The 14,211-nt window shown below is 52.8% G+C and overlaps 1 protein-coding gene across 1 annotated transcript in view; it reads left to right on the forward strand.

Moving 5' to 3' along the window:
• The window catches only part of IGF1R (insulin like growth factor 1 receptor), a 302,701-nt gene that overhangs the window by 257,560 nt on the left and 30,930 nt on the right, over positions 1–14,211 (forward strand). Inside the window, exons 6-11 of the mRNA XM_068990854.1 lie at positions 2,445–2,659; positions 4,552–4,678; positions 6,193–6,431; positions 9,024–9,191; positions 9,321–9,525; positions 12,850–13,133. Coding sequence (XP_068846955.1) covers positions 2,445–2,659; positions 4,552–4,678; positions 6,193–6,431; positions 9,024–9,191; positions 9,321–9,525; positions 12,850–13,133 — 1,238 coding nt within the window. The remainder of the gene's footprint in view (positions 1–2,444; positions 2,660–4,551; positions 4,679–6,192; positions 6,432–9,023; positions 9,192–9,320; positions 9,526–12,849; positions 13,134–14,211) is intronic.

Below are 14,211 nucleotides of genomic sequence, written 5' to 3' on the forward strand. Positions count from 1 at the left end.
AAAGATAATCTTGCTTTTCAAAGTGATTAATCACATACACAGAATTTCAGTGTGCCTGCCATTCATTTGTCAAATTCCTGGTTTATAATTCATGCTCCCTCCCCTGGGGAGAAGATGTTTTGTTCAGAAGGTATTTTCGGTCGGGTTATGTTCCCTGCTAGTGAAATTAGTTTACTAAAATAAAAGCCTCATCTTAGGTTGAGTCAGAAGTTTGACCTGGGTAATTGGCCTTCACTCCCGGCTCAGAGGTTTATGCACCAACAAGGAGATTTTGTCCCTAGCGGTTCCGACCTGGGCACCTGGGAGCCGCCAGACCCACAGGGTTTGTGTTGACACCTCAGAGCATCCTTCAGAGCTGGGACTAGCCTGATGGCCCGTGATGGCAGGCATCCGACTCCACCTGCGGACACCCCTCCTCCAGGCAGCGGCCCCAGCAGCCTGGCAAGGGGGGATCAGACACAGCAAGGAGGGGCGCGGGGAACCCCGCGTTTCAGGTCCCGGCCACCCGCCCGCACACGTGGCCTTGTGTTGCCTAGCCTGAGCCTTGGTTCCTTTGGACAATATTTCAGATCCATTTTCCAGCATATTTCTATGTTGGGGAGCAAGCCCTCACTGGAAGGAAAGGATCTGTTGGCCTGCCCATTTCTGCCCCCTGACTGGGTGGCCCTGGATGTATCTGAGGCCTCAGGTGGGTCTGAAAGGAGCCCCTCTTGGCCCAGAGCTGCCGCCTTTGGGCCCGTGGTCTCACTGTGCCCCTCATCCACCCCAGCCCCGCGGGGTGCAGCCCAGGGCTCGTTCGGGGCTGGGCCTCAGGCCGGGGCAGGTGCCCCCTGGGCGCGGCGGCTCCTCCTGGGCCCTGCAAACCCGCAGGGCGCTCGGGTGACGCCGTTCCTCCGCCTGCTGACCCGTGAGTGACGGATGGAACTACAGAAGGAGCTGAGGACCTGCGTGCGTGCGCGCAGCTCGTGGACCACACCGCTCGTCCCGGACCCGGTCTCGGAATGCCCCGGGAACTCCCGAGGAGACGGGGAGACGTTTGGGTGGGACCCGGGCTTCCGCTTAGCTTAGCCTGTGGGCTGACTGGCGGGTAGAGGCCTGAACCTCACCGGGCGCCAGGAGGTGCCCAGCACACCCCACCCCAGGGCAGAGGAGCGCTCCAGGCTTCCGCCTGATCCGTCCTGCCCTGGGAACGGGGGCCGGGGTTCTTCTCTGCTCTGTGTGTGTTGGATCCCTGAGTGGGTCTTGGAAACCACACACGAGGTGGCACCAGTGCCTAGACTCAGTTTTGTAGAGGGCGGTGGAGCGAACCCCAGAAGGAAACAGGCTGGGACGGGGGCAGGGAGGGGAGGGGCCTGAGGTCTCCGGGGAGCAGACCGGTCAGTGCCAGGACCCTGCCCGCCTGGTGTGCAGAGGCGTGCAGACCCCGGGCTGGAGCTGTCCGCTCGCCTGCTGCCCCGACGTGGTGGGGACGGGGATGGTTTCTAGGGAGACCCAGGCTAGCGGCTGCCCAGGCTGGCTGTCCCCCCGCCTCGCCTTCAGAGGCGGCCGTGTCTGCTGCTTCTGGGTCCACCCACCGGGGTGGACGTCTCGCTTGGTCAGCTTTGGAGCCCCCAGCCCTCATGGTGCTCAGCATCTGTTAGACCAGTGCCTCTCCAGGTGTGGCCCCAGCACGTACAGCATTATCGTCCCCTGAGCGCTGGTTAAAAATGCAGATCCTCAACCCCCCTAGACCTGCTCAGGAGAAAACCCCAGGGTGGGGCCCAGCCCCCAGCCCCCAGCCCCCAGCCCCCAGCCCCCAGCCCCCAGCCCCCAGCTCTCTGAAAATCAGCTTTGGCGCCCTGAACTTGTTGGACACTGAGTTGCTGTCGCCTGGATGGGTGGCCTGGGGAGTTGCCCTTCAGGGGCCATTTTTTCTCCCCCACCTTCTCCAGTGACCAAAGTGGAGACTTTTCAGGGTGGGCTGCATCTGGAGGAGGCACTGACCCATCTGCCTGTCCCGTTTTCTCTCCTCCCCGCTGAGCTGCACGGAGGGGATGGGATAGGATTTAACCCTGAGGATAATGGCAGGCTTTCTACAGCAAATATGTAAGCTGTTCCGGTTGAGTAACAGAGCATATCTGTTCTCCCGCGGACTGATTTCAAGTGCGTTGTACATACTCTGCTTGAGAGAAATAACCAGAGGCGTTTCTAGAGAATGATTTGAGTAGCAGCCTCTAGTGTGAGAAGCCTAATCGGGGTTATCAAATTAGTGTTTCGTCTGTTTTGACATTATCCTTGAATCATACTGTTGCTATTGTTAACAGGGACTCTTCCTGCTTAGATACTGTTAATTCCATCTCTGATCGGCAGAGGCGCTGTTTTCTGGAGCCAGGTGGCGAAGAGTCCCAGAGCAGGGTGGCTGGATGCAAAGGATAAGGGTCTGATGCTGATCTCTCTGCTTCCAGGAACTACTCCTTCTACGTCCTTGACAACCAGAACCTGCAGCAGCTGTGGGACTGGGACCACCGCAACCTGACCATCAAAGCTGGGAAAATGTATTTCGCGTTCAATCCCAAGTTGTGTGTCTCGGAGATTTACCGCATGGAGGAAGTGACGGGCACTAAAGGGCGCCAGAGCAAAGGCGACATAAACACCAGGAACAACGGGGAGAGAGCCTCCTGTGAGTGCGACCTCCCGCACTGCGCGGTGGCTTCTGTTCGTGGCCCCTCCTCACTTCACGCAGGCCTCTTAAACCGACACCTGGACATCTTCAAAGGCAGTAGTGAGGCAGATTCGTATTAGTAAATTTTCCGTAGCATCTATCTGTGTATAAACGTTTATAAATGGCTTTTCACTTGGATTTTAAAGAGGTGCTTACAGAATACACAGAGTTAAGCATCTTTTATGCTCACGCAGACTGTTGGATTGTTTTCCAGGGGAGAGCTGGTCCTCTCCAGCCCTGGGAGGGAGTGAGCCTAGCCCTGAGTCTCCGGGGTGGAGGGGAGGTCTGAGGGCAGGGAGGCTCATCAGCTGCAGCCCCTGTGGCCATGGGCCCCCAACCTGGATCCTGGTCCCAGCACAGCATGAAAAATGGAGAGAGACTGCCTCCCTGAATTGATAACTGCTTTTTAAATTTAGGACAGTATAATTATAATCTTATATTGGTTATATGACTTCTGCTTGAAGGTTTTGCCTCTGAGTGGTGAGTTTCTCAGTATGTAAAACTGTTTTTAAAAACGGTGTGCCTCTGTGTGGCTGGATCAGGTTATGAAGGTAAATGCTCTCTCCACCATTGGCTTTTGATAAGGGACAATATGCAAAAAACATAGACTAGCCCCTGTGATCCGGGGTGGTTTGCACACACGCACACTGGCCAGAGAGAATCTTAAGAGACTGTCAGCATTGGACTTCATTTTGTGGGCTTGGGATTCACCCTGTAGACTCTCGAGTTGCCCAGGAAGGGATTTTAGAGGAGAGAAACCCGACGCAGAGCTGGAGGGCCTTCTTCCTGCATGCCACACGCCCCCTCGCCACGCTCCTGTTTAGACCATCGCAGAGTGGATGTCGCATAGCTCTCTCAAAGTGTTTTTCTGCTGAGAGGCAGCCAGTCTGACCTGTTGGATCATGAATACAGTAGCCATTTATTTTCTTTGGGGGGAAAAATGATGTTTCCTCTGTAAATAACATTTTAGCAGAAACTGCAGCATTTTTTCCATCTCAATCCATCACATTTTGCCCCACAGACATCTTGGGTTGTAACTGTTGCTGGCCTCTGCTTCACCTCCCAAGGGTGGAGGGTGCAGTGCGAGGGAGTCAGGCAAACACAGGGCCGGGGGCGGGAAGGTCCATTCATAGGAGAGCTCGGGTCTCAGCCGGGTGGCTTCCGCAACCCTCCCTGAGTTCTCAGCAGTTTGAATCTGGCCTGGGAGCACGAAGGGACTTGGGACAGCCTCTCTGTGGTGCTCCCGGCCCAGGCTCCTCCCACAGAGGACGGGAGCCCTGCCGAGCGAGGTGGGCTCTGTTAGTACCCAGTCCATTCCCCGCTACGCGTCGGCACTTCTGGAGCCTCCAGGGAGTTCCTGGAGGTGTCACGCAGGAAGGTGTCAGTTCCAAGCTCAGACTAAGTAAAGTTCCCCTCCTGTGGCACACCTGCCCCGTTACTGACGCGACCAGGCAGATCCACAGTGGTGAGACAGGTGTCACCTTGTCTAAGAAGACTCGTCCAGCGTCAAGGTCCCCAGCCCCCTCGGTGGCCCACATCTCAGGCATGAACAGAGACAAGCTCCCTTGGTGCAGCCAGCAGTCCTCTTCCAGGTTATTAAGGATTGCCCACAGGTTCACATCCAGAGCCCCTCGTAAGCAAAAGCAAAGGACCGAGCCCCTTGCAGGCCCTGTAGTGCAGTGTTTGGGTCCTTAGTGGAGACAGCAGGATCACTGAGACGTTCCAACAGGGGCTTTGCACGCACAGCCAGCTTCGGGGGAGAGGGCCATGGTGCTGGGCAGGTGAGCCCTCGGGAGGGAGGGAGGGGAGGGCGGAGATCGCTGTCTCTCACGCGTGTGCCTCTGCCCCAGGTGAAAGTGACGTCCTGCATTTCACCTCCACTACCACGTCGAAGAACCGAATCATCATCACCTGGCACCGGTACCGGCCCCCCGACTACCGGGACCTCATCAGCTTCACCGTCTACTACAAGGAAGCGTGAGTGTCTGCGCTGCGGATGTCCTTCTGTGGGCGGGCTTCATCCTCCCCCCACCCCCGCTGTCCGGTGACAGCCACAACCACCAGTGACAGCTGTAAATGAAACAGTGTTTTCTCAACGCCTTTCCTCCTCCAGTGGGTGTTTAGAGATGCTTGAATTTAAAAAGTCCAAAGCGAAAAACTTAGTGACTTAGGTCAGTCCAAACATTCAGAAGCTGGGATGGAGCGTGTGGTGGCGGCATCATTGTAGCCTTGGTGCCCTCTAACCCATAGTCCACAGACACCTGTGTTGGGGTGCTCAGCCCCCTCGAGGTGACCCTCAGAGGAGTCCGTAGTCTCCCGTCACTCTCTGTGGCCCCTCCCCAGATGTGGCCCTCCACTGTAGATCGTAAACCCTTCAAACTAGGGATGGAGACTGGAGAAAGACTGACCTCCCTGTCCCGAACCTTGCAGGATCTCTCCCAGAATCTGCCAGGGGCATTTCTTGCCCTTCAGGGGACACCTGCCTGCCCAGGTAGCCAGCACGTCTCTCCTGATGGCAGGGATGTCTTCTTGGTCCGCCCCTCCCTTCCGGTGCCTCCTGTATCCGGGTGGTTGCCTGGGCCGCTTAGTCACCCTCTTCACCCAGGTCCCGCCTTGATGCCTCTCCCGGTGCCTGGCTTCCCTGGAGCTGGAACCAGAGCCATGGTGGCAGCATCTGGTACCCCTTCCCCTGCCACAGCTGGGGCCCTGGGAGTGTCGTGCCCATGAGAAGGCCCAGATGCAGGATCTCAGGCATTCACTGTCCCTGCATGTGGGAGTCACTCATGCGCCGTCACAATGATTGGGAGGGGTGTGTGAATGCCGGTTTCAGAAACCAGTGGCTGTCCAGCCCTTCCATCTGAGGGGCGTGGGATCCCTGTCCAGCTCCGCATCTGTGCAGAACCACCGTCCTCTTTGACAGTCCTACCAGTGCTCTGGCAGGGTCGGCTGGCACTTTCACCAAGGGGTTGACGTTAGTAGCTGAGATAACCTGGAAACTAAATATTTGAATGTGATAAAAATACTTAAGCAATCAGAATTGTTTGTGAGCAAATTAGATTTTGGAGGCTGTATTTGAGAAGCTGTTTGTCTGTGGCAAAGGCATTTTCCTCCAGAAGTTATTCTTATCAATAACTGATGTTTGCGTTAAGTGACTGCCCTTGTTTTTTCTTTATGGTGGAAAAAAAAAATGCCACAGTGGGAAGAGAGGGAAAGAGTATTTGTGTATACTCTTCAGGAGCAGTGTTTCCAATCTCAGTAATTACCGAACTTACTGTTCCTGAGGCAGAGGGTTTGATTCTATAGTATATAGAGAACCAACTGAGACCTGCAGTCTGGTAGCTTACTTTGATTCTATAAAGATCTAACTGCTGATATGTTTTACCTAGAATCCCCATTATGGAAAGTGGAAGGGGGACACCCGAGGGAGGTTTCTTAGAGCTTCCACGTTAGCACCATAAAGCACTGTCTCAGCTTCGTTGACTGTGTTTCAGCCCCTTTAAAAACGTCACGGAGTATGACGGGCAGGACGCCTGCGGCTCCAACAGCTGGAACATGGTGGACGTGGACCTCCCGCCCAACAAGGACGTGGAGCCTGGCATTCTGCTGCACGGGCTGAAGCCCTGGACGCAGTACGCCGTTTACGTGAAGGCCATGACCCTCACCATGGTGGAGAACGACCACATCCGTGGGGCCAAGAGCGAGATCTTGTACATTCGCACCAACGCATCAGGTACCCACTCACGGCCCCCGCCTCATCAGCTCATGTTCCTCACTCAAGACAAGATATGCGCAGAGGGCTGTCCCTGAGCTGCACCCATTGTCTCCCCCATCCCGGGCCAGTGTGTTTTTCATTTGTATGCCTTCTCAGTATATCAGTATAATACCTTAGTGGTATCATTTTTTTTCCCTACTCCCAATACCCCAGCCTCCTCCAGGACATCTTCTCTGGACTTGGGACCCTCTTCCATCATCATTCTGATTGTCCTGGACCAGTGAGCCCAGGTCCCCCAGGGTGCTGGGTTGGTTTCTTTGGGGAGGCCCCAACAGGATACAGTCCCCTGGGTTCCCCTTCTTGTTTATTTGGATAGTTGGACCTCTGGGAACTGAAGCCCTGCTGGTTGGTGTTCCAGTTTATCTTGGGCTCACTGGCTTCTCGCCTTCATCCTGTAGCGCCTAGGGTTCCAAGTAAACAAACGCAAGTTGAAAAGCATGAGAGGAACCACGTGGTAGACACTGCAAATGATTGCTGATGAAAATGTGCCTCCTTCTCCCCCGATCCCCATTTTCTAAACTACCTCATTTCTCAACTCCAGAGTCTGAAACTAATGAGAGCAAACGTTTGTGTCAATTTTCCAAGTGTATAAATACCAGGTTAGAAGTAGGGAAATGCACATCATTTTAAAAGGCACTTAAACATTCTTTGATGATAGCCATTGTTACAATGTGCAGGCTGTTACAACACATATAAGCTGGCACAAAGTGAATTTAAATGGCAAAGAGGGAGAGGAAAAAATGTTGGTCAGGAAATCCTTTTGCTCATGTTCTCTTGCCTCCTCCTCCCCTCCCCTGTTCCAGCCCAATGCTCTTCTAAGTGGCTGTGATCATGTCACTGATGGCACAGCATTTGCATCAATAAATGTGATGCAGGCTTCTGATTCTAGGCCTGGGATGACGTAGCAGAGGCTCAAGGAAACAGAACAAGTTGTTCACCCTAAAAATGTGGAAGTAATTCATTGTGACTAATTTAGGGAAAATAAAAATCTTTCTTTGCTATGACCAATTCTTAAGAAACTTGTTCCCTTTCCCCAAAGATGGAAAACAAAGCGCTGCACGAATTGAGTCAGTTTGCTCCATTTGGTGCCCATCCTTACAGGTGTCGGAGAATGGCTTAGTCCTCAGCTCCCGTGTTTTTGTGACACCTGTTATTGGAACATCTCGGGGTCAGCTGTGTGTTTCTGAAATACTTATTCTAGGAAGCGCTAAAATGGCCTAGCATTTAGTAGTTAAACATTTTCCCAGAGGAAGTTAGCATTAGTCATAACTTTTTTCTAACACCCTTCCCTGCAAGTGTTCAGAACCTCATGTATATGTTGTCCCTTAAGGTTTCAAATGTGAAAAGCAGCTCGAATAGGAAGCTCAGCTCAGTGCTCTGTGAGGACCTAGGGGTGAGATGGGGACGTGTGAGGGAGCCTCAAGAAGGAGCGGACACACGTATACAAACAGCCAATTCATGTTGTTGCATAGCAGACACTAACATGACATTGTAAAGCAGTTGTACTCCAATTAAATGAAAAAAGCAGCTTACATGACCACATTGCTTAAGTGGCACATAACGAAGGTGTTTTTCGCACTTTGGTAAACCTACCAAAATCAATGCTTTTTTGGTGAACCTAATGAAAACAAGATTTCAGTGGTCCCTGGATGCATTTGCCCTTTATACACAATTCAGCTCTGGGTTTGGGATTTAGGGGCAACAGTTTGACCAGATTCTTATGCTTTGCCTGTAAATCGATATTCTTTTGATGGTAACAAGAGTCCATGACTTGAAATCAGGGCTTTATATGTGTTCCCGATATTTTTAGACTTCTCATAGTCATACCTCCATACTTCCACTGATTTGTGGTTATACAGTTGTCAGATTTACAGACCCTTTTTCATCGCCTTCTCCTCCAGAGCCCCCTGTGCCCCACCCCACACCCTCCATCACCCTTTTTACGTCCCCCTTTCATTTTGGCTTTTTTCCTTTTTTATCAGAGATTCAAAACCTCAAATAAAATAGAAGTCAGTCAGTTTTTTTCCAATTTTTTAAAACTTTATTTTAATTGAAGGATAATTGCTTTATAATATTGTGTTGGTTTCTGCCATATATCCACACGAACCTGCCATAGGTAAACCTATCCCCCCCTCCCCCTTGAACCCCACCCCCACCCCACACACACTACACACACACACAAGGCAGTTGGTCTTACCATTTGCTGACACTGCCCGAGTTAAACGTCTTGGAGGATGGCAGCGCTGATACATGAGGACAGTCCAGCATTTGCATTAACTGTAGATTCTAAGTCGTCCCTCCCAACCCCGGCTGCGTCCCCACCGCCCTTTGCCGTGGACTGCTCAGTCCTGTTTGTCCCCGCGGAGATGCCCTGAGAACAGATGCTATAAAGGGAAAGTAAGACAGGTGGGAAAGGAGGTTCGGGTGGCGTCTTGTGTCTGTGTCCACCGCCTTGTCCTGCCCAGGTCACACTCTGGTGCGTTTGCGCTGAGTGGCAGCCTGGGCCTCGGCTTCCTTGCATTTTCTGATGCGTCCTCTGCCCCCTCCCAGTTCCTTCCATCCCCCTGGATGTCCTCTCGGCCTCAAACTCCTCTTCTCAGCTGATCGTGAAGTGGAACCCGCCCTCCCTACCCAACGGCAACCTGAGCTACTACATTGTGCGCTGGCAGCGCCAGCCCCAGGACAGCTACCTGTACCGGCACAACTACTGCTCCAAAGGTGAGGGGGCGGCTGGGCGCGCCTGTGGGCAGTGAGCGGCAGCGGCGGTCCCGAGCCCAGGGGCGTGGGCTCTCCCCTCCCGGCAGCCCGTGTAACTTGGCTTGCACCGGGCCACTCTGTTCCGAGCAGACAAAATCCCCATCAGGAAGTACGCCGACGGCACCATCGACGTCGAGGAGGTGACGGAGAACCCCAAGACCGAGGTGTGCGGCGGGGAGAAAGGGCCATGTTGCGCTTGCCCCAAAACCGAAGCCGAGAAGCAGGCGGAGAAGGAGGAGGCCGAGTACCGCAAGGTCTTCGAGAACTTCCTGCACAACGCCATCTTCGTGCCCAGGTACCGCCATCTTCGTGCCCAGATACCACCATCTTGGTGCCCGGGCACCACCATCTTTGCACCCAGGCCCCATGTCCTCCGCGGTGCTGGTGCCCCAACCCCAGCCCACCATGCGCAGGTTGACAGCCCAGAAGTGAGGCCCTGGGGGCCATCACGGAGAAACCACAGGGCGGGTGACTGGCTGGGCAGGTGGGCACTCAGCCCTGACGGCCGGGCCAGGAGCTCGCAGCCTGCGCTGTGAGGGCCGTCAGGGTGACAGGCGATAGGTGACAGCCGGCCAGCCCCCTGTGGGCTCGGAGCGGCAACCAGCGGCCACGAGCAGACACCTGCCAGTGAAGGAGCCGGGGTTTGGGCCCTTCCTGCACCTCCCTGCCAGACTGCCACCCTGGCCAAGGAGGGGCAAAGTGAGAAGGAGAAACTCGGAGTCAGTTTTGAAAGGGGCTCCACTTCAAAGCATAACCGAACACCACAGGGTCCCTTGAAAAAGTTTGTGAAGCCGTGCCACAGACAGCCTTTCCAAGACAAACAGCTCGCCCCCAGGGGATCTGTCTTCTCTGTTGCTCCGGCCTCCACTTCTGGCAAGTGGGGACAAAATGGATGCAAATAAATGTGTAGAGAAGAATTATTCAAGTTGCCAGAAGCTGGGAGCAACCCATGTGTCCACCAGCAGATGAAGGGATGAGCCAATGTGGTCTTTCCCTGCAGAGGAATATTATTCAACCAGGTAAAGGAATGAAATTCTGAACAACACGAATGAGCCTTGAAAACACTATGCTGAGTGAAAGCAGCCAGATGCAGAGGGTGATATTACATGATTCCATGTGTGTGAAATATCCAGTACAGGCAAATTCATGGCAACGGAAAGTAGATTCCAGATTACCAAGTGCTGGCAGAGGGAAAATGAGGAGTTATCCCTTACTCTGTGTGGAACTTCTGTTTGGGGTGATGAAAGATTTTGGTGATGGTTACACAGCATTATGAATGTCATCAATGACACTGAATTTTACCTCTAAAAGTGGTTAAAATTACAAAGTTTTGTTAGCTTTTTTTTTTTTAATTGTAAAAGTTTGTTTTACCACAACAAAAAATAGTTAAAAAACAAAAAGAGAGGGACATTCAACAGGGCAGCCTTGTAGTGTCTGGGGAAGGAGATGGAAATGGGGTGGTGGCTGATAGGGCCATTTTCTTCCTGAAAAATTGTAGCCAGGGTTTAGAAACAACCTTGTGCCTGAAATCTGGGCAAAGGAGCAGGATCCAGGCCAGCGTTTTACCTGCAAGCCGGTTTCCCCACCCCCGTGGTGTCCCTGTTGCCAGCGCGTTCCCCTGGGCGTCCGTCTTCTCCCAGGCCCCCACCCGCAGGGTACCAGCGGCCCCTGGCTTCTGCTTATGCTGCATCTGCTTTGCCCGCAAAGGCTCTCTTAGGCTGTAGCAACAGAGGGTTTGAAGAGAGAGACTTCTATTTTCTGTCAAGTGACCTTCCTGGTATCTGTATACTAGTCAAAGATAGACATCTTACTTTAGAAGTCTTTAAAACAGGAAATCAAGACCTTTTAGAAGTGGAGGCACTAGCTTTTTCTTTTTCCCAGAATAAACTCTGGGTTGTTTAACAGCTTTCTTCCCCCTCCCTTCCTCTCCTGCCGTTGAAACCATAGCACCTCCCGGCCTGCCCCACCAGTGACGTGTTCCGCTCACAGTGGATGGTAGGGCTGCAGCTCACGTGTTAGACAAGATGTTCGGTATGTTCTGCATGCTTTCAAGAATCAGGAAGTTTGAGGGAGGTTAGAAAAGAGCTCAAAGATGTTTTCAAACTAGAACCCAGGTTCAGTGGCTTTTCTACCACCCATATTCATTAACAGTGAATTTGGGGCCTGGGCCTTCCTCCCAACAAACCAGGAAAGGACTGGTTCACAATTGGAAAAGAAGTACAATGAGGCCGTATATTGTCACCCTGCTTATGTAACTTATATGCAGAGTACATCATGCAAAATGCTGGGCTGGATGAACCACCAGCTGGAATCAAGGTTGCTGGGAGAAATACCAACAACCTCAGCGATGCAGATAGCACCAGCCTAGTGACAGAAGGTGAAGAGGAACTAAAGAGCCTCTTGATGAGGGTGAAAGAGGAGAGTGAAAAATCTGGCTTAAAACTCAGCGTTTGGACTTCGCTGGTGGCTCAGTGATCAAGAATCCACTTGCCGGTGTAGGAGATCTGGGTTTGATTAGTGATCCTGGAGAAGCCCCTGTGCTGCAGAGCGACTCAGTCCAAGCTCCACATGTGCTGAACCTGCACTCTAGAGCCCACACCCTGCAGCAAGGGAAGCCTGAGCACCGCAGCCGGAGAAAAGCCCGCACAGCAGCAAAGACCCAGCACAGCCAATAAGTGAGAAATAGTTTAAAAAGAACTTAACGTTCAAAACACTAAGATCGTGACATCCAGTCCCATCACTTCATGGCATATAGGTGGGGAGACGTGGAAGCTGACTGACTTTATCTTCTTGGGCTCCAGAATCACTGTGGACTGTGTGACTGCAGCCATGAAATTAACAGATGCTTGCTCCTTGGAAGGAAAGCTATGACAAACCTAGACAGCATGTTAAAAAGTAGAGACATCACTCTGCCAACAGAGGTCCATATGATCAAAGCTATGGTTTTTCCAGTAGCAAGTATGAATATGAAAGTTGGACCATAAAGAAAGCTGAGCACTGAAGAATTGATGCTTTTGAACTGTGATGCTGTAGAAGACTCTTGAGAGTCCCTTGGACTGCAAGATCCAACCAGTGAATCCTAAAGGAAATCAACCCTAATTATTCACTGGAAGGACTGATACTGAAGCTCTGATAGTTTGGCCACCTGATGATAAGAGCCGACTCATTGGAAAAGGTCCTGATACTGGTGAAGGTTGAGGGCAGGAGGAAAAGGGAGCAAAAGAGGATAAGATAGTTGGATGACATCACCGACTTAACAGACATAAGTTTGAGCAAACTCCAGGCGACAGTGAGGAAGCCTGGCGTGCTGCAGTCCATGGAGTCGCAAAGAGTTGGACACTACTGAGTGACTGAACAACAGCTATCGAGTAACCACTCAGGGAGCAAGAAGGTGGTTGGCATGGTGAGACTGAGGTTTGCGGTGCAGAGAAAGCAAAATAAATGATGAGGAAGGAAATCCCCATATAATTTGTTGGTTGTTATACAAGGGGGTTGAATAGCTCCTTTTATTCCAAGGTGAAGATTTTTCTTTTCTTTCTCTCACTTTGGCTCGAGTGAGAGGAAAGGCAAGAGAGGCAGAAGCCCTCACTCACAAGCCACGTTTCTCTCTTCCTTGCAGACCCGAACGGAAACGGAGGGAGGTCATGCAGATCGCCAACACCACCATGTCCAGCCGGAGCAGGAACACCACGGTGCTGGACACCTACAACATCACAGACCCGGAAGAGCTCGAGACCGAGTACCCTTTCTTCGAGAGCAGAGTGGACAACAAGGAGAGAACTGTCATCTCCAACCTCCGGCCTTTTACTCTGTACCGAATCGACATCCACAGCTGTAACCACGAGGCTGAGAAGCTTGGCTGCAGCGCCTCCAACTTTGTCTTTGCAAGAACCATGCCTGCAGGTACAGTGTGATCCAGCTCACCCACACCCAACCTAGTGGAGCAGACTGATTTGAAGAGACAGAGGCTGACACTCTTGGTCTGTCCTGCTGATTAAAGAACAGTGGTTGTTTGCAGGTGGCTTGGAAGCCCAACAGGGAATGGCATCCAGGCATAGCTCCCACTCCCACCCCAGTCTCTCCGTGCAAAGTACTTTGAGAGCAGGGAGCTTGATTCAGGGTCGACTCTTTTCCTTCTTCCCGTGGGTTTGCGTTATGCATTCCCGCAGCCCTTTTCTGCCAGGCCCCTCCCTGAGTTTCCGTGAAATCCCCAGTGTGCGGCCCTGATTCAGAGTGAGCATCACTCCTCAGGGGCAGCTCCCGTGCAGTCTTTGGTCCTGCTTGCTTAGTCTTCACCTTCCCCTTGTAAATTAGAAGCTGCCTATGGCTCAGACAGCCACACATCCACCTTTCAGGATGGGCGAACTGCAGCATTCGCTTCCCTGCAGAGCTGGCAGGGAACACAGAGTGTCTGCGTCTGGGGATGGGGCCTCCTGGGTTCGGTTCCAGCCTCTGCCAGACGACCCAGCCTTCCTCTCCTCACCCTCCCAGGAGAGACACAGCCCAGCTGATTTCTCAGAGCCCTTCCCAGCTGGAACTTGCAGTGACTTTGCTCACCACCTGGCTTACTCCTTTAAGAAACAAAAGCAAGAGAGCAAGCACCCCAGCCTCCCCCGGCAGCTGGAGGAATCGCTGATTCCACCCCAGCGAGCTTGCGCTCAGCGCCAGCTTCCTGGCGGCTTCGTCCCAGGCTTGAGGACCATCCTTCACACCTGCCCGGAAGTTGTATCTGCTGCATACAGATGCAGAGCATAGGGTCCAGGGTCCCGCCTGCAGGCTGGGGCCTCCGCTTCTGCTCACGGCGCGCCTTTTCCATGCTGCTGGTATCGACGGCGTCACGTAGAAGCCGAGAACCAGATCTGAGTGACTCGAATTGCCAAGATAGTCCTCCTGTGCTCGAGAGCAGGCTTTCCTGTTGAGGGACCGGAGTGGGAAGGGAGGGTATGGTGGCATCTTGAGACTTACAATCATTAGGTTGTTC

Source organism: Capricornis sumatraensis, chromosome 19 (genome assembly GCF_032405125.1).
Source record: "Capricornis sumatraensis isolate serow.1 chromosome 19, serow.2, whole genome shotgun sequence".
NCBI lineage: Eukaryota > Metazoa > Chordata > Mammalia > Artiodactyla > Bovidae > Capricornis > Capricornis sumatraensis.